General features: G+C 39.9%; 1 protein-coding gene and 1 pseudogene across 3 annotated transcripts; both read left to right on the forward strand.

The window, feature by feature from the left end:
* LOC102248391 overlaps positions 1 to 3,510 on the forward strand; it is a 5,449-nt pseudogene extending 1,939 nt beyond the window's left edge.
* On the forward strand, positions 3,335 to 21,677 carry RNF14 (ring finger protein 14). Of its 3 annotated transcripts, XM_014529058.1 has the most exons (9): positions 3,335 to 3,413; positions 4,020 to 4,192; positions 5,634 to 5,803; positions 7,312 to 7,463; positions 10,230 to 10,757; positions 12,397 to 12,625; positions 16,279 to 16,451; positions 18,284 to 18,416; positions 20,204 to 21,677. In XM_014529058.1, the coding sequence occupies exons 3-8, from the start codon at positions 5,650 to 5,652 to the stop codon at positions 18,338 to 18,340; spliced, it is 1,293 nt and encodes a 430-aa protein (XP_014384544.1). In that variant the 5' UTR covers positions 3,335 to 3,413; positions 4,020 to 4,192; positions 5,634 to 5,649; the 3' UTR covers positions 18,341 to 18,416; positions 20,204 to 21,677. The 3 variants fall into 3 exon arrangements, with proteins under 3 accessions (XP_014384544.1, XP_014384545.1, XP_014384546.1); XM_014529059.1 differs by lacking the exon at positions 20,204 to 21,677 and having other exon boundaries at positions 16,279 to 16,348; positions 18,284 to 18,372; XM_014529060.1 differs by lacking the exons at positions 16,279 to 16,451; positions 20,204 to 21,677 and having other exon boundaries at positions 18,284 to 18,398.
* Positions 21,678 to 23,435: the final 1,758 nt, after the last annotated feature.

The following is a 23,435-nucleotide window of genomic DNA, read 5'->3' on the forward strand; positions in this document are numbered from 1 at the left end:
GTTCGGAGCCGGGCTGACCCCAGCTCCGGAGTCCCCGGGTGTGGCCCGGGAGAGGGAGGAGATTTTCCCGGGCCGCAGGGAACGCGGAGGAGGGGCTGCCCTCCGCAGGGTAGCGGTTTCCAGTTTGCCAAAACTAATGTCAACCTGGGATTATCTCTTGTCTGATTGCGCCAGGATTTATTCTGGGTCCTGTGTTACCGGTGAAGAAACAGGGTGGGCTGAATCCAGATTTAGTTATGTATTAATGAGCTGTATGGCCTTGGGCCGGAAAAGGACCCAAAATGCCATTTTTTCTCATCTGTGTAATGGAAATAGTGATAGCACTTGCTTCCTGGGTTGTGGGACTCCAGCAGGAGTTAATGCATTGAAAGGGCTTACGCACGGTAAGAGCTCACCAAGTATTAACTGTTCTTGCTGGTTTGGGTTATTGTTGTTTTTGAGTTATTGACATAACTCAAAATCGACATTCTTTTTTTAAATCAGATTTATTGGGGTTGACATACAGGTTTCAGGTGTTCAGCTCAATACAACATCATCTGCACACTGCATCGTGGGCCCATCACCTCTAGCAAAGTTTTCGTCCCCTTTGCCGACCTCCGTGTTCTTGCTGTTACTGTGACACCAACCCAACCTCCTGCTTCTAGTGGGACGTGGCAGAGCAGTTACTGAGCTGTATGATTCTGGCTCCCCATCTCAGCACACTGCATCTCACTCCAATGCACTTCTAATTTTTTCCAGTGTCTACTGCAAGGCACTGCCAGATGCTGAGAAAAATACACACACGCAAAGGACTTGATTCTCACCCTTAAGGAACTTAAGCAGTCTGGTAGGTGAGAAAGTGCAAACTATTGTCATGCAAGGTGGGCTTCAGCCCCCCAGACAGTGTCATAGGAAAGTTACATTAAAAAAGTTTGCTGGATTTTTAGACAGGCATGACATCTAATTAGAAATTTCTACATAGAGTAGGGGCTTTGGAGGTGGGTCTGGAAGGCTAAGTGGATAGAATCAGAGGGAAATGTAGGTCAGCGACCTGGATTAAAGGACTGGGACCCCCATGGCAGCTTCAGAAGCTGGGGTGTGGTGGGGTAGATCATGAGGAACGTTTGATGGGAAACTGCTTGGAGTAGATCTCAATCCTGTTATTGACATACTCAAAATTGACATTCTTTTTTTAAATCGAATTTATTGGGGTTGACATACAGGTTTCAGGTGTCCAGCTCAATAAAACATCATCTGCACACTGCATCGTGGGCCCATCACCTCAAGCAAAGTTTTCGTCCCCTTTGCCGACCTCCGTGTTCTTGCTGTTACTGTGACACCAACCCAACCTCCTGCTTCTAGTGGGACGTGGCAGAGCAGTTACTGAGCTGTATGATTCTGGCTCCCCATCTCAGCACACTGCATCTCACTCCAATGCACTTCTAATTTTTTCCAGTGTCTACTGCAAGGCACTGCCAGATGCTGAGAAAAACACACGCACGCAAAGGACTTGATTCTCACCCTTAAGGAACTTATGCAGTCTGGTAGGTGAGAAAGTGCAAACTATTGTCATGCAAGGTGGGCTTCAGCCCCCCAGACAGTGTCATAGGAAAGTTACATTAAAAAAGTTTGCTGGATTTTTAGACAGGCATGACATCGAATTAGAAATTTCTACATAGAGTAGGGGCTTTGGAGGTGGGTCTGGAAGGCTAAGTGGATAGAATCAGAGGGAAATGTAGGTCAGCGACCTGGATTAAAGGACTGGGACCCCCATGGCAGCTTCAGAAGCTGGGGTGTGGTGGGGTAGATCATGAGGAACGTTTGATGGGAAACTGCTTGGAGTAGATCTCAATCCTGGCGGCACATGAGATCACTGATATCTGATTTAATTGCCCAGGTGGCTCTATTGTGCAGACATTATGGAGAAAACTAACCTAAAACCAGAAACTATAAACTATAAATTCATCTCTCACCCCACTTATAAATATTTAAGTAGGAAGAAACAGCTTAATTATGTTAAGCTTAATTACTACATCTGGTAAAATCGTTTAAAATTAAATAAGGTCATTTGAAAGGACTTAATATAATACATCGTAGGTGCTCAATAAATGTAAATTGATTGTGAATTTCATTTATAGCTTATTTGAGAGTCATACATCTGAGAATCTGTTTTTAAAATTATGGTTTCATACCATACTTTTGCATAATTTTGGGGTGTTCATAGGATTCTCCATAACTCATCTATGGTCTACCCCTCCCTTTACCCTCACTCCCACTCCCAGCTCAGAAGCCTGGCTCTAAAGCATTTATTTTTATTTATTTTATTTTTTAAATATATTTTTATTGATTCCAGAGAGGAAGGGAGAGAGAGAGAGATAGTAACATCAATGATGAGAGAGAATCATTGATTGGCTGCCCTGACCGGAATCGAACCTGGGACCATTCAGTCTGCAGTCTGATGCTCTATCCACTGAGCCAAACCAGCTACGGCTCTAAAGTATTTAGAATGAACTTAGTCTTTTCCTCGCTACTCTGAGGGGGCCCATACAGCGTTGCTCTTGATTCCCACGCAACTTAGAGGGAAACTTCCACACTGTCCAGAGCCCTTGGTTTCCTGCAAATAAAGGAGGAGGATGTCCTCAAATTCCTTGCAGCAGGAACCCACTGAGGTGGCACCAATCTTGACTTCCAAATGGAACAGTGCATCTACTAAAGGAAAAGTGATGACATTTGCATCATAAATCTGAAGAGAACCCGGGAGAAGCTTTTGCTGGCAGCTCATGCCATTGTCACCATTGAAAACCCCACTGCTGTCAGTGTCATATCATCCAGGAACACTGGCCAGTGAGCTCTGCTGAAGCTTGCGGCTGCCATTGGACCCACTCCTATTTCTGGGCACTTCACTCCTGGAACCTTCACTAACCACATCCAAGCAGCCTTTGGAGCCAAGACTTCTGATCCCAGGGCTGACCACCAGCCTCTCACAGAGGCGTCTTACGTTAGCCTGCCCACCATTGCTCTGTGTAACACAGACTGTACTCTGTACTATGTGGACATTGCTACCCTTTGCAACAACCAGCGGGCTAGCTCAGTGGGTCTCATGGTGGATGCTGGCCCGGGAAGTTCTGCGCATGCATGGCACCACCTCCCGTGAACACCCATGGGAGGTCATGCCTGATTTTTACTTCTACAGAGATCCTGAAGAGATTGAAAAGAAGAGCAGGCTGCTGCTGAAAGGCTGTGACCCACGAGAAATTTCAGAGTGAATGGGCTGTTCCAGCTCCCGAGTTCACTGCTGCTCAACCTGAGGTCCCAGACTGGTCTGAAGGCGTGTAGGTGCCCTCTGCCTATTCAGCAGTTTCCTACTGAAGACGAGCGCTCAGCTTGCCACTGAAGGCTGGTCTGCAGCCACCACTGCTCAGGCCACTGAATGGGTAGGAACAACTACTGAATGGTCTTAAGCTGTTCTTCCACAAACTCTTAACAGAATGGAAATAAGGTTGACAGAAAATAAACAGTTTCTTAAAAAAAGTTTGCCTGTGTGCATGTGTGTAAGTGCTTTTAAATATTCTACTGTCATGCTTCCATTACCTAATGTGGAGTGTCCCTTTGCAGGATTAATTCATTAGCAGTGAGAGGAAAAACTGGAGGGAGATAGGAAATGAAGGAACAGAAGCAGCAGAAGAAGAAAGGAGAAACAAAAACTAGTTGTTTTTCAAGGGTTTTGTGATGTACTCTCCTCTCATGACCTTGACGGTCTTTCTCAGCTCCTCCCAGGTCTGAAATCAGTAAGATAAGACTTGTCTCATTACCTTGGTGGTCCTTCTCAGCTCCTCCCAAGGCTGAAAATGTCAGATAAGACCTCTCTCTGCTGGATACACGCAAATGCCCCTTTAACCATGTGACTCAGGTTGTTCTGGGAGAGTAGTATTCAGCTGCAGATTAGGATTGACTGTGTGTTTAAGTGGCAATAATGGAAATTCAGAATTTAAATTTGGAGAGGGTGCTAACACCATCTTTTGTGTTTTTTTTTTCTGTAGATGGCAGGATTTCTATAGTATATCTAGTATGAGTTCCACATCTTGGCCTCTTATCCTACTTCAGCAGTCTCATCTCCACCATCTGGAGAATAAATGGGATATTTGCATGAATTCCAGACTCTGAACTGAAATAGACTGCAGTGTTCATATTCTTTTCTTGTTATTACTAACAGGTACTAACTGACCTCAGATGGAACATGTCATTGTCTTAGATAGGGATGCAGCATAAGCAGAACCATTTTCATATGTTGGAGCAATTATTTTTTGAAACTGGCATTATTTTAAATGAATTTGTCTAAATTTTGTAGTGTCACCTTTTATAATCTGAAAAGCCATGTCCTAACTTAGTTTTATACATTTCAATAAAAAATTTTTTGTTAAGAGGAAGAATATTTGCAAATGCAATTATAGTCCCAATATTTTAATTGACAGAATGGTAAATTTTTGTTGTTTTGATTAAACTATTTTCATAGATTCTCATTCATATTTTTTTACATTTAAATTATCTGAAATTTTGGTACATATTTTAGTTGCTGTGATTAAAAAGCATTGATTCATACTTTAATTGTAGCATATTTGTGTTACCTAAAATAATGATAAATCTTAAACTTGATTTGACAAAATTTGGTATTTCCAAAATTTAATGTTACTTTGCTGCTTCCTTAGTTACCTAATTCTCTTATATAGTATCTGTGCCTATAACATTTCTAGAACAGGGTTTTCTAAACTGTGAGTAATTTTGTCCCTTCAGAATATTTGGCTATGTCCAGATATTTTTGTTTTGTTTTTTAAATATATTTTTATTGATTTCAGAGAGGAAGGGAGAGGGAGAGAGAGATAGAAACATCAATGATGAGAATCATTGATCAGCTGCCTCCTGCACGCCCCCTACTGGGGAGCGGCCCACAACCCGGGCATGTGCCATTGATTGGAATCAAACCCGGGACCCTTCAGTCCTCAGGCCAATGCTGTATCCACTCAGCCAAACCAGTTAGGGTGTCCAGATATTTTTGATTGTTACAACTCTTTTTTTTAATTTTTTTATTGTTACAACTCTTGAGGGAAAGGCATGCTATTGGTATCTAGTTGGTTGAAGCCAGGGTTACTGTTACACATCCTATACAGAGGACAGCATCTCACAACATAGAATTATTTATTCCGACGTCAATAGTGCTGAGGTTGAGAAAACCTGCCTTAGAGATTCCTGTGGATTTAAAAAATTCATTTATTTTTTAAAAGTATATCAAATATACTTTGACTTCTTTTGTGGGCAGGGCATGTTGCTAGGTTTAGTGGACAAGCCAAACTAATTTGGGATTTGTCCTTAAAAAATTTTTTTACATTATGCTTTTCCCCCTAAATTAGTTATATTAACTGATAAAGTCAGCAGTTAGAAGCACCACAGTCATTCTTTTTGGAAAAAAGCTGTTACTATTGCAAAGCTACTAGAATATTAGACATGCCTGTCATTTTTTAGTTTAGCAGAATAGTGAGAATATTGATTAATCCTTTGCACTTCTTTATGGGGAATTTTTTTGTGTATGTGTGTTTGTGTGCTACTAGACTTTTCCAAACTCAGCCTTTCCTGTTCTTAACTGATGTAATTGTCTTTAGCTCCTCAGAAAATTAAATGTCGGCAGAAGACCGAGAAGCCCAGGAGGATGAATTGCTGGCCCTGGCGAGTATTTATGATGGAGATGAATTTAGAAAAGCAGAGTCTGTCCAAGGTGGAGAAACAAGGATCTATTTGGACTTGCCACAAAATTTCAAGATATTTGTGAGCGGTTAGTTAATAATGTTCTCTTAAACTGATTTTTCTAAATAAAGATTATTCTCAATTTCTTAGTGAAACTTAAATTATTTGTTTTTCAATTACAGTCTACATTTAGTATTATTCTATATTAGTTTCAGATGTACAGCAAAGTGGTTAGAATACCATGTACTTTACAGAGTGGTCCCCCCAATGCTTCGAGTACCCAGTTGGTCCCATACATAGTTATTGCTGTTGTTACCTATATTCCCTATGTTGTAATCTACATCTCTGTGACTCTTCTGTAACTATCAATTTATACTGCATAATTCCTTCATCTTTTTCAACCAGCCCCCCTTCCTCTCTCCACTCTGACAACTGTCAGTCTGTCGCTGTATCTATGAGTTTGAAACCTAAATTATTTATCACCTTGTGTGTTTAAGCATCAGTGATAAGTGGTATTATTACAGATTTAGTGCATGTTTCTGTTTTAAGTGAAAATTGAACTGGGAGGTAAACAGTTTTCAATTTGATTTCACCTTTTGACCATTGAATTTAGGATATTATCCTGCATATTCCATGCATTCTAATCTTCTAACTAGCAGTTTATCAGCCACGACTCAAGGGCTATTACATAGAGATAATAAAAGAGGAAATTAAATAATGTATTCGAAAACACTTGGAAGCTTCAAAGTATCATGGTGGTGGTTAATACTATTTGTTTTCCAGAATTATTTAAGCCAGCGGTCACCAACCTTTCAGACCTCATGGACCACCAGTGGTCCGCAGACCACCAGTTGGCGACTGCTGCTCCAAAGGTTTCCTTAAACCAGTGGTCACCAACCTTTTGGACCTCACAGACCACCGGTTGGCGACCGCTGATTTAAACTACTATAAACATGCGACATGTGCTATTACTCTGTGACCCTTTGCTTCAGAAAAACAAAAAACTGCTTTATTTGATACAAACATTTACAGGAGACTTTGGTACACACTTTCTCAAATATTTCTATTATAAAGGCATTGAGAAAAGAAAGTGTGATAATGTAAAATGAAACTTTGATTGTGTTGTGTGCTGTATCTTGTCCTCAAGCCTGAGATCATTATGTTGAAACAAATTGTCCCAACTATGATTCATGGGTAGTTGATACATGCTGATCTAAGTAGGTCATGGCTCTTTGATAGGAATAAACATGCCTTTCTCTAGATTGTGTTTTTAATCATCTACTGTAAAACAATAACAAAAGAAAACATTGTGTATTACTTGCTCTTTACTGTTAGGAATTGTACTCAAAAGTGAATACAAGAGTAAGTTGTGTATCATCATTATAAATTTCATGGTGCTTAGTAGATTTTTCAAGGGCTTACAAGATTTTTTTTTTTAAGGTGGCGGCTAAGAAGTTAAAATTAGGAAATAGAAAGTGCTTTGGGGGAGGGTTTCTATCCCCTCAACAAAAACATTAAGTCTTGAGCACTGCTCAACAGTAATGGACACTCAAGTATTGACCAACTGATCCTTTCTAATCTTTGTTTTTGGTTCAGGCAATTCAAATGAGTGTCTCCAGAATAGTGGCTTTGAATACACCATTTGCTTTCTGCCTCCACTTGTGCTGAACTTTGAACTGCCACCAGATTATCCATCCTCCTCCCCACCTTCATTCACACTTAGTGGCAAATGGCTGTCACCAACTCAGGTTAGACCCGAAACTTAATTTCTCTTATCCATTTTTAGAAACTTAAAAAATCATCTTTAATTGAAGACTACCTTGATCTTGACTTCAATGCATGGAGAACAGATGGCTTTGGATTTTGTAATTTTTTCCCCTTGCCTTCATGAATCGTAATGTTAATGGGTTGAAAATATTTGGTGCTTTAGAAAGGAATGGCAGTATTAAAATTATTAATCATTATGAATTGCAATAGGAGTAATTTCTAATCAAGTATATTGTTTCTTTTCTTTTTTTGCTATTTTCCCATTTACTCTGTATTGTGATGAAACAATAAGTTTCTCCTCATTTTCCTTAGATGTTGGAATCACTCTTTTTTTCTTAGTTTCTTATCCATTCCTTAAAAGAAAGATTCAGTTGTAATTAGGAGGACTAAAATTGATCTATTATAGTTAGAATAAGCACATTTCTTAAATAAACATAAGTGCTTTTATTTTTAAAGCTCTGAATAATAAGAACAAATAATTGTTGACTGGTCTCTCACACCGATATGATTACACACAAATAGAAATGTATATGATTCCTGTAGATAGCTCATGAAGGCTGGAGACCTTATATTATGAACAGTAACTTCCTCTAGATTATATAACCTTTTCTAGTAACAACCTTAACTCGTGATTGAGACATAAAGATGACTTGAAGCTAATATAGAGTGTTCTGAGGTAGATAATGGATCAATAGCAGCTACTTTTCTAGAAGTCATGATGAAGATTGATAGATTGATGTATATTAAGACAAAAGCTGTCAGAGTTATTGACCTTAAGGAACAGCTTGTCAGTTTTGCCTTTTTGATCATGTATTTTTCATTCCCTCTCTTCTCCCTGCCCCAATAGTCTAATCTTTAGATAAGAGTGCTTTTATAAAATTGAGCTTTAAAAACAAAATTAAACTTAAAAAAAGATAATACACATAGAATAAAAAGGAGTATTACCTTACATTCTAATAGCTGTGCCAGAGGCAATACATGCTAGACAGTGAATTATTTGCCCACTTCCCAATATTAAAGGCTATTTGACATTTAGATCACTGACAGTTGACTAAATTATTTAGATATTTATAGTCCCATTTCTCAAGAGAACTCCTGATACTTTATATCCATGCGTGTGTATGCATATGCACACACACACACACACACGTACCACACAGGACAGATTAATAGGGTGTGTGGCTGTAGGTAGTTTCAGATTCAGTCAAATAGAATCTACTTAATGCTAGCTTTGGAGGGTGTAGGAGAGGAGAGTTGTTCATTATTTTATGTTATATAGCTAAAATTACAGTAGGATTTTCTATCAAATAAAAATTTTGTGTATGTAATTGCCATTTAACTCATCTTTTATACTCCTTCTTGGTTCAGTTCTTGTTTGTTGCTGGGCCCTGATTCCTTGGCATTATGAATTTCACCTGTTGATAGGGAAGTTGACACATGGACCTGTCTTTCACTGAATTGGGGTTGGTAAATAGAAGGGAACTAGGCTTAGTTTTCTTGTATTTTCCATTATTCCTCTCCCAATATATATACATGCACAGTCTCTCTTTTTCTCTTTTTCTCTTTCTATCTCCCCTTTCTCACATTTATGTATATCCCTGATGCCTCTTTTGAGAAGGGGCTGGAGAAAAGAGGATGGAAGAGAATGGCTTCTTCATTGGATTTTGCTCAAACAGAACTCAAAGCTTCCCTTTTAGTGTTTACTCCATTTTACAGCTTTCAACAGGTTTCTAAAGTGTGGTTGATCTTATAAGCATATTCATGAAATGTGGAAAATCACTAGTGGTTTAAGTTCATGCCTGTGTAGGGTTGAGTGAGCAGCAAGGAACAGAAAATGTAGTCCTTGTTCACTTATTTAAATTTACAAAATTTATTTGCATCTGGAATACTTAACTTTTTTGTTTGCCTAAAAAGAAAACCTGTTTGTAATTCCTGAGTTCTGCTTACAAATATTTCACATTTCTAGTAGAGAGTCCTCTTATATTTGTCATTCAAATAAAACAGACTACTTCTAAGGTAGAAAAGTCGAAATAGTTTAAACTTTGGTTGCTTACCTTAGAAAGTGTGAATTTTCCCTATGGCAGCCAAACCACATTGCAGGCTTGTAATCATGTCCAGGTTCAATATCAGTCTGTCTGCCCCCATTAACCAGGTTCTGGTATAAGCCCAGATTGCTTAGTTAAAACCAGCTTGTAAATCTGAGTAACAAGGACCCTGAGATTGGATCCTGTTACTGATCTTTTCATGAGTTGACTTTTTGATAGGATTTGGAAGAATTAATTTTAAAACCTTTAAACTGTTCTCTTTCTAACTATTATTGCAGGGTATCTACAGGGCTAAGGCTCGACAGGAATAGAAACAGTTAATTTTAGAACTGGATCTCTTTCTCCTACATGAGGTATAGCAATATTAACACAAAGGACAGTTAATAACAGAGAAAGTCCTCCATTCAGCGGAGCATATGTAAACCTAGTTTTACATGTTGTGCAGTCATACCATCTCTCTTGTTTTCATGGTACTTCCTCTAGCTTCTGACTTTGTCTTCTACTATGGCTCATGTTGCTGAATAATTTAAGAAGTGATCCGATAAGAATGAATATTGGTGCTGTTTTATAGCACAGTTTATCACAGTAGTGGGAAAAAAATCATTTTAGGAAGTGTGAGAGCCTAAGTTTCAAGGGAAATCAGGAGTTGAAAGCATCATGATCTTTCCAAACTCATCTGCATCCTCGTGTGTTTTCTCCTAGCTGTCTGCTCTTTGCAAGCACTTAGACAACTTGTGGGAAGAACACCGTGGCAATGTGGTCCTGTTTGCCTGGATGCAGTTTCTTAAGGAAGAGACCCTAGGGTACCTGAATATTGTCTCTCCTTTCGAGCTCAAGATCGGTTCTCAGAAAAAATTGCAGAGAAGGACGGCTCAAGCCTCTGCCAACACAGAGCTAGATTGTAGAGGAGCAGCTGGATCTGCTGTAGACCAAGAGGAAGTTGTGGATGAGAGAGCCGTGCAGGATGTGGAATCGTTGTCCAGTCTGATCCAGGAAATCTTGGACTTTGATCAAGCTCAGCAGATAAAATGCTTTAATAGTAAATTGTTCCTGTGCAATATCTGTTTCTGTGAGAAGCTGGGTAGTGAATGCATGCACTTCTTGGAGTGCAGACATGTGTACTGCAAAGCCTGTCTGAAGGACTACTTTGAAATCCAGATCAAAGATGGCCAAGTTAAATGCCTCAACTGCCCAGAACCCAAGTGCCCTTCAGTGGCTACTCCTGGTCAGGTAACGTTACCGACAGCTGCATCCTAATTTCATTTCACAAAGGGAGACATCTCAGGAACTTCCTTGCTAGGGCTCATCAGGGCATTCTGACATCTTGGAGCCAGCCCACAAGTTGTTTCACTGTATCCATCAATAATAGTCTGGTCTTGCCTAGCCTGCGTGGCTCAGAGGTTGAGCATCGACCTATGAACCAGAAAGTCAGGGTTTAATCCTGGTCAGGGCACATGCCCAGGTTGTGGGCTCTATCCCTAGTATGGGGCGTGCAGGAAGCAGCAGATCAATGACTTTCTCTCATCATTGATGTTTGTGTCTCTCCCTTCCATTCCTCTCTGAAATCAATACAAATATATTTTTAAAAAATAAAAGGAAGGAGTTTAAAAAAAAGAATGCTATGGCCTTGCCCTGGCCAACGTTACTCAGTGATTGGAGCGTCAGCCTGCACATGTACCTGGGTTGCAGATTCAATCCTTACCCCTGGTCAGGGCACACATGGGAGGCAACCAATTGATGTGTCACTCTCACATTGATGTTTTTCTCTCCTATCTCTCTTTCTCCCCTTCCCTCCTCCCTTCTACCATCTCTAAAACTCAATGGAAAAAAATATCCTCACTCCTCGGGTGAGAATTAAAAGAATGCTATGGTCTTTACCATTTAAGCATACATAAATGCTTTCTTTGCTGGCCTCAGAATGGGCAGTCCTCAGCAGGGATGAATGTTGAAAAGGTGTAAAGTAATTCTGGTGACTTACTTTGTATATTTACTAGAATGCCATCGACCTTGGAGAATCACTGCCTGTCTTTGTGTGAGGTTGGGATCTGAAGGGGTATCCCTTGGAATGGTTAACCGAATCATTAATGGACTGTAACATAAGGACAACTTGCTTGGTGTGATTTTAAAAAATTAAATTTATGAAGGCATAAATGTACCTATTTAAAGTGTACAGTTTGCTTAGTTTTTTTGTTTGTTTTTTTAATGTATTGATTTTTAGAGAGAGGAAGGGAGCGAGAGAGAAACATCAGTTTGTTGTTCCAGTTATTGATGCATTCATTGGTTGATTATTGTATGTACCCTGACCAGAGATCAAACCTGCAACCTGAGCGTATCAGGACAGTGCTCTAACCAACTGAACTACCCGGCCAGGGCCAACCTTAGCGTATCGGGACAGTGCTCTAACCAACTGAACTACCGGCCAGGGCCAGTTTGCTTAGTTTTGACAAATGTGTAGATCCATGTAACCACCATCTCAGTCAAGATACAGACTTGCCATACTTGGTTAGATCTTATTTTTTTTAACATATTTTTATTGATTTCAGAGAGGGAGAAAGTGAGAGGGGGAGAGAGAGAGAAACATCAGTGATGAGAGAGAATCATTGATAGGCTGCCTCCTGCATGCCCCCTACTGGGGATTAAGCCCACAACCTAGGCATGTGCTCTGAACTGGAATCAAACCGTGACCCCTGGTTCATTGGTCAACATTCAACCACAGAGCCACACCAGCTGGGCTTGTTTTGATCTTGAAGTGAGGTAGAGGGGTTTCATTTATGTGCATCTGATTTGCCCCCGCAGCCTAAGTATATCCTCAGGAACAGACTGGTTGGGAAATTGTCAAACCTCTGTGTTTTAAAATATTTTACTCCAGGTCAAAGAGCTAGTAGAAGCAGAGTTATTTGCCCGTTACGATCGGCTGCTTCTCCAGTCCACCTTGGACCTGATGGCAGATGTGGTGTACTGCCCCCGCCCATGCTGCCAGCTGCCTGTGATGCAGGAGCCTGGCTGCACCATGGGCATCTGCTCCAGCTGCAATTTTGCCTTCTGTACCTTATGCAGATTGACCTACCATGGCGTCTCTCCGTGTAAGCTCACGGCAGGTAAGTTGTATCAATGAACTCAGTTCTCTTGTCCCCCATCCCCCCACCAAAAACCCCAAAACTCATCACTTGAGTTTTCCATTTGGAAGTATTTATTCAACAGAAACTTTTGTGTTAGATACTGTCCTCACTTTGGTGGATATATTAGTGATCAAATGCCTTCATGAAACTTACATTCTAATGGAGGAGACAGGCAAACAACATGTAAAAAATATCAGGTGATAGTAAGTGCTAAGGAGGAAAAAAAATAAAGCAGAGATAGGATATTAAATGTTCTGAAGGGGGAGGAGCTTGGGATTTTACTTTGGAAAGCCAAGGGGAAGCCTCACTGGCAAAGTGATTTGAGTAAAGACTTGGAGGAATTAAGGAAACAAGTCATGCAGATATCAGGGGACAACAGTCCAGGGAAGGAATGGCAAGGTCATTTTTATCTGTGAACGTGAAATAATGTCTGTTCTGGCTGGCAGATGCATAGCTGTCACTCTTGTTTCCATGGCACATATGTCTGATCAGTCATCAAGTGTTTTCTCATTGAGGTGAGGGAGGCCTCAGAATCTTCCTGAACACAGCACTTCAGAAAGCCATCCTCTATTGAAGTAGACACAAGATATGTAATCAGTTTGCCATTTCTGATCTAGATAAGGATTGAGAAGGCAGGCCTTTGACATAGATTTAACTGGACTCTCATTTAAATGGACTTAGTCTTTCTCAAACTAACAGGGATGATGATAATAGCTACTTTAGGGTTATTGTAAGGAAGAAATTTATTTGATTGTATTTTTCAAAAGTATTGGTCCTTGCCCAGCTAGTGTGACTTAGTGGCTGAGCGTCGACCTATGAACCAGGAAGTCATAGTTTGATTACCAGTCAGGGCACATGCCCTGGGTGTGCAGGAGGCAGCTGCTCAACGATTCTTTCTCACCATTGATGTTTCTATCTCTCTCCCTCTCCCTTCCTATCTGAAATCAATAAAAATATATTTTAAAAAATAAATAAAAGTATTGGTCCTTGACAGAGTAGGGGAGAAAAACTAGTCCTTCACCATAGATAATTTGAGAACAATGTGCCAGTACATGTAAAAGGCAAAGTGGTAACTAGTTTTATTTATTTACTAGAGGCCTGGTGCACGAATTTCATGCAGGGGTGTGTGTGTGCGGGGGGTGGGGGCGCCCCTCAGCCTGGTCTGCACCCTCTCCAATCCGGGACCCCTCGGAGGATATCCAACTGCCTCTCACAATCCGGGACTGCTGGCTCCTAACTGCTCACCTGCCTGTCTGCCTGATCACCCCTAACCACCTCTGCCTGCTTGCCTGATCACCCCTAACTGTTCTCCTGCTGGCCTGATCACCCCTAACTGCCTCTGCCTCTCCCCGCACCCGGGACCCGGGCTTCCCTCCCTCTGGCTGGCCGCAGGCACCCAGGACCTGGGCCGGCTTTGCCCAGGTTGGCTGCAGCCGTAGGGGACTGTCGGTGGGCGGCTTCGCCTGGGTCGCAACCGCAGGCACCCGGGACCACAGAGCAGGTGGTTTGTCTCTCTCCTGGACCGCAGGCACAGCCAGCCGCTGGCGACCAGGACCATGGGGACCATGGAGACCGTGGGGCAGGCAGCTTGTCCCTCTCCCGGGGTGAAGGCGCAGCCGCAGCCGCTGGCACCTGGGACCATGGGGCGGGTGGCTTGTCCCTCTCCCGGGCTGCAGCCTGGCTGGTCCCCATTCCTCTCTCGCAAGCTCATTTGTGCCTAGCTGGTCCCCATTTTTCTCTCCCCAGTGTTGAGTGTCTGAGCCCTTACGGCGTGAGAGCATGACAACTGTTTGCATATTAGCTCTTTATTATATAGGATTTTTGGTGCCCTTGACCAGAATTGAACCCAGGACCCTTCAGTCCACAGGCCGATGTTCTATCCACTGAGCCAAACCAACTAGGGCAAAGTGGTAATTATTAATGCCGTTATTATTATTATAGTTACTAGTTGGCACTGTTAGAGTGTTATTATCTTTAAGAAAGTACCTTGAGGAGAATGAGTAGGTGCTGCCATTGCCTAGAGCAGAGTCTTGTAGTGGTCCAGTAGATGGGTTGAAGAACTCACCACAGCATAATTATAAGCCATTTATTAGATTTCTGTAACCTTAGCATTGAGAGGCTAAAGTACATTTCACGTGTTTCACAGCATTTGAGGAAAAAATCGAAGGTAGACTTAGGGGCTTCAGTAAAATTTGGCATCTGATTCTCTCTCTCTCTCTCTCTCGCATTTTTATTATTTTTAGAACATTAGACCAATAACCTTTGTCCTTAATATACCTAGGAACACAAAATAATTAACATTGTTGAGAGTCTTTACTTAATCCTGTTGAAAAATTAAGATAATAGGATTATGAACAAAAGCCTTTTGTGTATAAGTAAAGGCTTTGGGAATGGCTGCCTATTCATTTAAGTGATAAATAGAAATCAGATTGAAGAGTATCAAGGGGAAAGGTGTCAGGAGGAACTTTTTAGTAGCTGTGGGTGATAAATTTTATTCACTGACTTTTTTTTAATATACCAAATTAAACTGTCTTTGCCCTTAAGCCAAAGGTGCTTTTGTTTATTTGATAAATCTTGTTATCAAACTAGAGGCCTGGTGCATGGATTTGTGCACTGGTGTTGACCCTTGCCCAGCAGTCCGACATCCTCTGAGGGTTCCCAGAGTGCGAAAGGGCACTCCGCAAAGTTGCTGTCGCTCGGCAGCTCCTGCACTGAGCATCTGCCTCCTGGTGGTCAGAGTGCATCATAGCTACCAGCCAGTCGGCCAGTCAGCCTGTCGGCCTGTCGCTTAGGCTTTTATATGTACAGTGGGGCCTTGACTTACGAGTTTAATTCGTTCCGTGATGGAGCTCGTAACTCAAATTACTCGTATGTCAAATCAAGAAGTGAACGAGTGAGACACGTGATGCTGGGCTGATGTTGTGGCGTTCACTGTGACGTTCGCTGCACCAACTAGCGGTGGGGTATCTGAAGCTGGCTCGTAACCCGAATTTTAGCTCGCAACTCAAAGCAAAAAATCAGCCGAGAGACGGCTCGTATCTCGAAAAACTCGTTAGTCGGGACACTCGTAAGTTAAGGCCCCACTGTATATAGATGGTGAATGATGCTGAGTTAGTGGAAAATCAGTGTCTGTTTCAACCTTTGCGTTTTTAGATAAGTCAGTCCTTAACTGTACACCACTAATTGTACAAACATATCAACAATAAGTCAAAATCAAAAGGAAAAGATAACCTATTATTCTACCACCTTTACCAAATACAACTTTTCTAGTTGGAGGATTCCTTTTTGTTCTTTGTTATTTGTGCATGTCTAACTTTACCTAGTCATAACCTAAATATGCTTTTTTTCTGGATTCTGTAATGAGTATTTTAATTGAGCTGTAGCCATCCTAACTATAAGTTTTTAATAACGATATTATGTCACAAATGACTCTTTCCCACATAATTATTTCCTTGGACATTTAATTTGTTTGCCATTGTTATGTGCATTTCCATGCATATAACTTTACTTTGGATTATGATAAAGTCCCAGAGGTAGCATTATTGAGTAGTCAAAGGTTATAGCCATTTTTAATAGTTTTTAATCAGCATTGCAAAGTTATATAAAAGTTAATTTTCCATTTCACTTTCTAGAGAAATTAATAGACTTACAAAATGAGTACCTGCAAGCAGATGAGGACAATAAAAGATTTCTGGAACAGAGGTATGGTAAGAGGGTGATTCAGAAGGCACTGGAAGAAATGGAAAGTAAAGAGTGGCTAGAAAAGAACTCAAAGAACTGCCCAAATTGTGGGACTCCCATAGAGGTAAACAGACTCACAGGCATGTTACGATCATCTCAAGAAGCCTATTAATTTTATGACCAATTAAAAAAACACATTTGGTATTTATTAAACCCTCTTACTTGGAAGTTGCAAATTAACGACTTAATATTGTCATCTATTTTAAATGTATGTAGATGTCCTTTTTCAAAGTGCTTTCATACAGTGACAATTGTTCTCACATTATATCCCCCCCCTTAAAATTGAATGGGTTATGAGGAAGCCATACTAGAGCCAGAATCAACTCTTAACTCATCTATGTGATTTAAAAAAAATCAAGCCTGACTTCTTCTCAGAACTTTTTATCCTGGAATTGAACACACCTGTTTAACAAGTATATGCTTAAGAAATGGGGACATTTTCCCAAATGTATATAAATCTATTGCTTCTTGACAAAAATCTTAATATGTTTTAAAATCAAAATATATCTTTGTATTTGATTCTACTGTTTCAGTCCATTACAGTAGTCCTCTCGTATCTGTGGGGGATATGTTCCAAGACTCCAATAGATACCTGAGGATGATACTAAACCCTACATATGTACTATGTATTTTTCCAAAACGTACATACATACCCATGATGAAGTTTAATTTATAAATTAGGTACAGTAAGAGATTAACAACAATAACTAATAGAATAATTATAATATACTATAATAAAGTTATGTGAATGTGATCTTTTTCCATCAAAATATATTACTGTACTGTGTTCACTCTTGAGATGATGTGCAGTGATACAAAATGAGGTGAATAATATAGGATTGTGACATAGTTTTAGACTATGGTTACTTGAATATGAGTGCTGTGATATGGAAACAGGCTAATGAGAAGGAAAGATTCACGCCCTGGTTGAGATGGCGCAAGATTTCATCTCACTACTCAGAATGGTGTACAATGTAAAACATATGAATTGTTCATTTCTGAAGTTTTCCATATAATACAGGGTGGGGCAAAAGTAGGTTTACAGTTGTTCATATGGAAAATAATATAATAATTAATGAATAATACAAAAATAAACTGTTTTGCATACTCACAACTATAAACCTACTTTTGCCCCACTCTGTATTTTTGGACCATGGGTTAAGCATGAGTAGCAAAACTGCAGATAAGGGGGTACTACTGTATATCTGAACTGAACCTGGTGGTCATTCCCTAAGTACTCCATTAAGGAAACTGACATTCTTTTTAACCAATTTAACTACTTCTGATGTATCTCAGCCCTATGATAAAGTGGAGGACTTGATACCAAATGTTTTTTAGATTTATGTAAAAAGTTTAAAATCACATATATTAAATCCAAACATTTTAATTAATCTAACTACATTTTCCATGTACAATATAGCGCATTTGGTTTGTATCTAGAGTTTATCAGAAAACTTGCTAAGTATCTAGTTGTAGGAAAGCCTGCTAAATATTTCCTGTTTCACCTGTAATGCAAAAGAGTTGGCATTAACTAGCTATCAATGTGTTACCTACCATAGTGTTCAGCTCTGTATGAGGAAAGGGACTAGGACAGTGGTTCTCAACCTTCTGGCCCTTTAAATACAGTTCCTCATGTTGTGACCCAACCATAAAATTATTTTTGTTGCTACTTCGTAACTGTAATGTTGCTACTGTTATGGATCGTAATGTAAATATCTGATATGCAGGATGGTCTTAGGTGACCCCCGTGAAAGGGTCGTTTGACCGCCAAAGGGGTCGCGACCCACAGGTTGAGAACCGCCAGTAGGAGAATGTTATACTGAATCTTTTTGGCATGTGCATTTCTCTTTTGCTTTTATAGCCTTGATATTTTTCCCTTTCTGTCTTTCCCACCAGAAATTAGATGGATGTAACAAGATGACATGTACTGGTTGTATGCAATATTTCTGCTGAATTTGCATGGGTTCTCTCCACCTAAAGCAAACCCTTATAAACATTTCACTGATCCTGCTTCCCTGTGTTTTAACCGGTATGTACACAGAATTCCCCAGGCTCCGCAGCAGTTTTTGGCCCTTGATTTGCAGACCACAGATCCAGTGTTTGACTTAGTGCTTTGCTTATTAGAGAATTCTCTTACACACTTCCCACATATGTGAATTTTTATTTTTATATTATTTTCTTGAAAATGAGGTGAGTGATGAAAATATGCTACCTGGAAATTTTCTTCTTTTTTGTCCTCCTCAGCTTTTTATAGTAAAAAATTTTAAATAGAAAAGTTGAAAGGATAAGACTGAATAGTAGGATAACGTCCACCAAAATTAATAATTGAGAGTGTTTTGCCATATTCTTTTTTAAAAAATATGTTTTTATTGATTTTTAGAGAGAGGAAGGGAGAGAGAGAGAGAAACTTAGATGTGAGAGTGAAACATCTATTGGCTGCCTCCTGTATACCCCCTTCTGGGGATGGAGCTAGAAACCCAGCATGTGCCCAGACTGGGAATTGAACTGATGACCTTTTGGTTCATGGGTCGATGCTCAACCAATGGACCGCACTGGCTGGACCTGTTCTCTCTCTGTTTTTTAATTAAAACGTTCTAATGTTTGTTCTCTAACTTTTTTGCTGAAGTACTTGACCCTAAGTTGGAGATAGGATGCTTCATCTCTAAATGCTTCCATGTGTATGGCCTAAGAAAATTCTTCTATATAACAATACTTTAAAAAAATTAATGAGACCTGGACGGTGTGGCTCAGTTGGTTGGGTGTCATCCTCTACACTGAAAGATTGCTGGTTCAGTTCCCATTGGGGCACATGCCCAGGTTGTAGGCTTGATCCCCAGCAGGGAGCATCAAGTTTCACTCTCACATCAATGTTTTTCTCCCTCTCCCTTCCTCTCTCTCTAAAAAAATCAATGAAAAGTCTCAAACAGATTAATGACAATGGCATATTATCAGCTAATAAACTTATTAAGAACCTTCCAGTTATCCCTAAAAATATCTTTTAAAGTTGTTTTATTGAAACAGGATCTAATCAAGTGCAGTCATTTTATTTGGTTCTGTCTCTTAAGCCTCTCTTTTTTAAACATCTATTTCTTTTTTTAAAAATATATTTTTATTGATTTCAGAGAGGAAGGAAGAGAGAGAGATAACATAAGGGAAGGAAGACAAGTTGGTAACTATAAAACATACTAAAAATGGAGAGTGCATGGACCATGAAGATAGAATGGAGTGATTAGCACAGGGGTGGGCAAACTTTTTGACTCGAGGGCCACAATGGGTTCTTAAACTGGACCGGAGGGCCGGAACAAAAGCATGGATGGAGTGTTTGTGTGAACTAATATAAATTCAAAGTAAACATCATTACATAAAAGGGTACAGTCTTTTTTTTTTTTTTAGTTTTATTCATTTCAAACGGGCCGGATTCGGCCCTCGGGCCGTAGTTTGCCCACGGCTGGATTAGCATGTAATAAAGTTACAGTGTCTCAAAAGAGTTCAACTTCTAGATTGCTTGATTTCCCCAGTCTTGGCTTATTCCACATATTGTGTGCATTGAGTATCAGTTTTGTGACACTCATCTTCCATTACTTATCCCTGGCCCTAGAGAGTGTGTCTGGATACTAAAAGGGCTATTCTAATAAGCTTTAAGGCAGCTAGCTGTTCAGAGGGACCATATTTTAGTCCTTCTCAGTGGAAGATTAAAGGAGAGGAAAAGATAAAGATGTTATCTGAGGAGTACAGAAAGTATTTTTGAGACAAGGAAATAAATTATTTATAGTTTCTTTCAAGTTTATAACATTATACCTTATTATATGCTTCCAGGTTGTTCTATGCTGTGGATGTTGATGAAGATATTTGGGAAGATGAGATTGAAGAAGACTAGTTCATTCCTACTGCTCAAGACGTGGAAGTGAAATGGTTTGCCCTAATCTTTTGCTGAGTATACAAAGTAACTCAGGATATTTGCAGGATATTTAGGGTTACCATTCATTCACGCTTCCAGTGTAGAAGATGAGGAGAACGAGGTTTACATTTTCATGTGGCACTACTGACTAAGGCACATTCATGCATTTTTCAATGTAACATAATTGAGAAAATTATAAGCCAAAGGTTCAGAAAATGAAAACTAAAGAATATTAAATATTACTATGTTCCCAAAACTGAATAGTTAAAAATTTAAATATTTATTTTCTTCCCCAAGCTTTAGGTAAGGAGAAGGGGTCAAGAGTTCAACTTACAGACCTTTTTATCTCTGAGAAGCATCCCTTTAAACTTCTGAGGGAGTCTCCTTACGGCTGGGGTGGTTAGAAGCCTTATTAAAATTGTACCAAGAGCCTGATCTTACTCCATGTTACATTCCTTCCAACCTAAATTTCTGCTGAGTTCTTTTTGGAGGGAGCCCTTTATAGCTGATTGGATGGCCCAGTGCCATTTTGATCTACTGCTTTTAAGAATAGAAATTTATAATTTAAAAAATATTCTATAATACCACAAATAATGTGGGTCACCTGATACTGCTTTTCAGAATAGAAATTTATAATTTAAAAAATATTCTATAATACCACAAACAATGTGGGTCACAGATATAGCAGGTGGTATATAGTTCACTGATGCTGAGCCAAGTCTGTTATTTAATGACACTGGCTCAGAAGAATTTCAGCGCTGTTCAGCTTTCCTGAGCAGTAGAGCCTAGCTTCACAACAACTTGTCTTTGCCACGTTTCATTCTACATTCTCTCTTTTACCCTCACCCAGCCTTCTGTTGGTAAGGACAATTTTAATATCAACTCCATCAGCTCATATTTTTATTTCTGTTGCTGGAATAAGAGGAAGCCTAATATATTCATTCCCAAGCTGAACAAGCTGAGCTTCCAATTATGTGCTTTTTGAACTCCACACTACTGTAGTTCAGTCCTAACTTTCTAAATTCTTTCTATAGGTCTTCTCTAATGTGCTTTGGGAGTTTGGTTTCCCACCTGTTTTTTGCAACAGCACCTTTTTGGAGGATAATTTTGGCTTGCCTAGATCCCTATTTCAGGGTTTTGTTGGCTTTTTGAAAAATTGTCTTTCCTTTTGGTTTGGTGAGTGGTTTGGTAGCAAAATAAGATTTTTTTGAAAAGGGCAGAATTCAGCTGCAGCTATGAAAATGTTTTTTCCTACCTTGTCACTGAAAATTGGGGAATCATTTTTAACCATTTTATGTGTGTATATCCAAAGAGTCAGCAGTGACTATTTCTGGATTGTCAATGAGGATGCTTAATCTTAAAAATAAAAATAACTTAAAAATTGTCTTATAAGTAGAGCAGAGTTTGATGATACGTGTTGTCGCCAAAGGCTTGTAAAGTCTTATTTTTGAGGCATGAGTTATAAGCCATTTTTAAGATGGTGAAGTTTTGAGTAGAGTACTTTTGTCTCCGATTATAATGAAAATTGGGGTAACCCCCTGAATGCCCTAGAAATAAATTACCTTGTTAAAGGATGGTATATCAAGAAAGTACATGAACAAAGAGTGTTGTACATAACTTAATTTCATGAAGGCCACTTTTACAAGTGGACTGAGATTACCATAAATTGACATGAACCTCATGATTTCTTTTGGTGAGAGTGAGAGAGAGCAGAGGGTCCCTTTGCAGACTGTCAGTTCATCCTGCCCAGAACTAGTTTGAAGAAGCCACATCTCTTGATTTTATGTAAAAGGTTTGGATGTAGAACTGATAAATGAAAATAAGTTACTAAATGACTTTTTAAGTCAAAATAGAGGTTTTGTGACATTTTAAGCTTGTGATTGAACAAATTTAAGAGCCTGCCTTTGTCAGTTGAGATGCATCTTGTCCCACTTATTTTTTTAAGTAATGTTTTTAACTTAAAATAAATATACATCCCTTCCTGTTGAAAAGAATGATGGAGAAAAGACTTGGCAGCCACATTCCCAAACTTATAGTATTAACAGCAAGGTCATTTTTTAGTTATAGAGGGTTCTAGTTTACATTAGACATTAATATACTTACATTTTTGTTGTTAAGAGAATTAATCAGATATGATCATCATAAAGCCATTCATGTGGCTGCCTGCTTTGGAAAGGAATTTAAAAATTTTGGCAGGAATTTTGGAGATCCCACTAAGTAGTAATTTTGCCATAAGCATCACCAGCAGGTGGCAGCAGTTGCCATGTTATAAAAATTCAGTAAATGGTTAAGACTAGTAGCATTTTGTTTTATGTCTGGGATTTTAATTTTCCTCATTGTGTTTCATTATAGTCTGTTACACATTGGTGAGTAAAATGACATCCTAGATAATAAAACCCTAATATGCAAATCGACCCAACAGCAGAACAACTGATTCACTGTTATGTGCACTGACCACCAGGGGGCAGACGCTCAATGCAGGAGCTTCCCGGATGGTCAGTGCGATCCCACAGGGGGAGCGCCGCTCAGCCAGAAGCCCGGCTCACGGCTGGCAAGCGCAGTGGCAGTGGTGGGAGCCTCTCCCGCCTCTGCAGCAGCGCTAAGGAGCAGCTAGCTGAGCAGTAAGGCATAGCGAGCAGGCGGGCAGTAAGGAGTGAGGGGTCCCAGACTACGAGAGGGATCCCGACTGCCAGCTTAGGGATTGGGCCTAAGCCAGTAGTCGGACATCCCCCTAGGGGTCCCGGATTGCGAGAGGGCACAGGCCAGGCTGAGGGACACACACACACACACACACACCCCTGCCCCGAATGAATTTTTGTGCACTAGGCCTCTAGTTTAATAATAGCAGCAAGGCAGGAACAGGAGTATTACCAAATACTGTAAGGCCACTTAAAACTATATTTGAACCAGTTGACATCCAATTGTTATATAGCAGCGGTTCTCAATCTGTGGGTCGCAACCCCTTTGGCGGTTGAATGACCCTTTCACAGGGGTCGCCTAAGACCATCCTGCATATCAGATATTTACATTACGATTCATAACAGTAGCAACATTACAGTTATGAAGTAGCAACGAAAATAATTTTATGGTTGGGTCACAACATGAGGAACTGTATTGAAAGGGCCAGAAGGTTGAGAACCACTATTCTAC

The sequence above is a fragment of the Myotis brandtii genome, unplaced genomic scaffold, assembly GCF_000412655.1.
Source record: "Myotis brandtii unplaced genomic scaffold, ASM41265v1 scaffold668, whole genome shotgun sequence".
NCBI classification, from domain to species: domain Eukaryota; kingdom Metazoa; phylum Chordata; class Mammalia; order Chiroptera; family Vespertilionidae; genus Myotis; species Myotis brandtii.

Coding starts and splice junctions, on each gene's coding strand:
- RNF14 (XM_014529058.1), top strand. CDS start 5,650: ATGTCGGCAGAAGACCGAGAAGCCCAGGAGGATGAATTGCTGGCCCTG. Junction 5,804..7,311: donor TTTCAAGATATTTGTGAGCG/GTTAGTTAATAA, acceptor TTTTTGGTTCAG/GCAATTCAAATGAGTGTCTC. Junction 16,452..18,283: donor ATTGTGGGACTCCCATAGAG/GTAAACAGACTC, acceptor CTTTCCCACCAG/AAATTAGATGGATGTAACAA.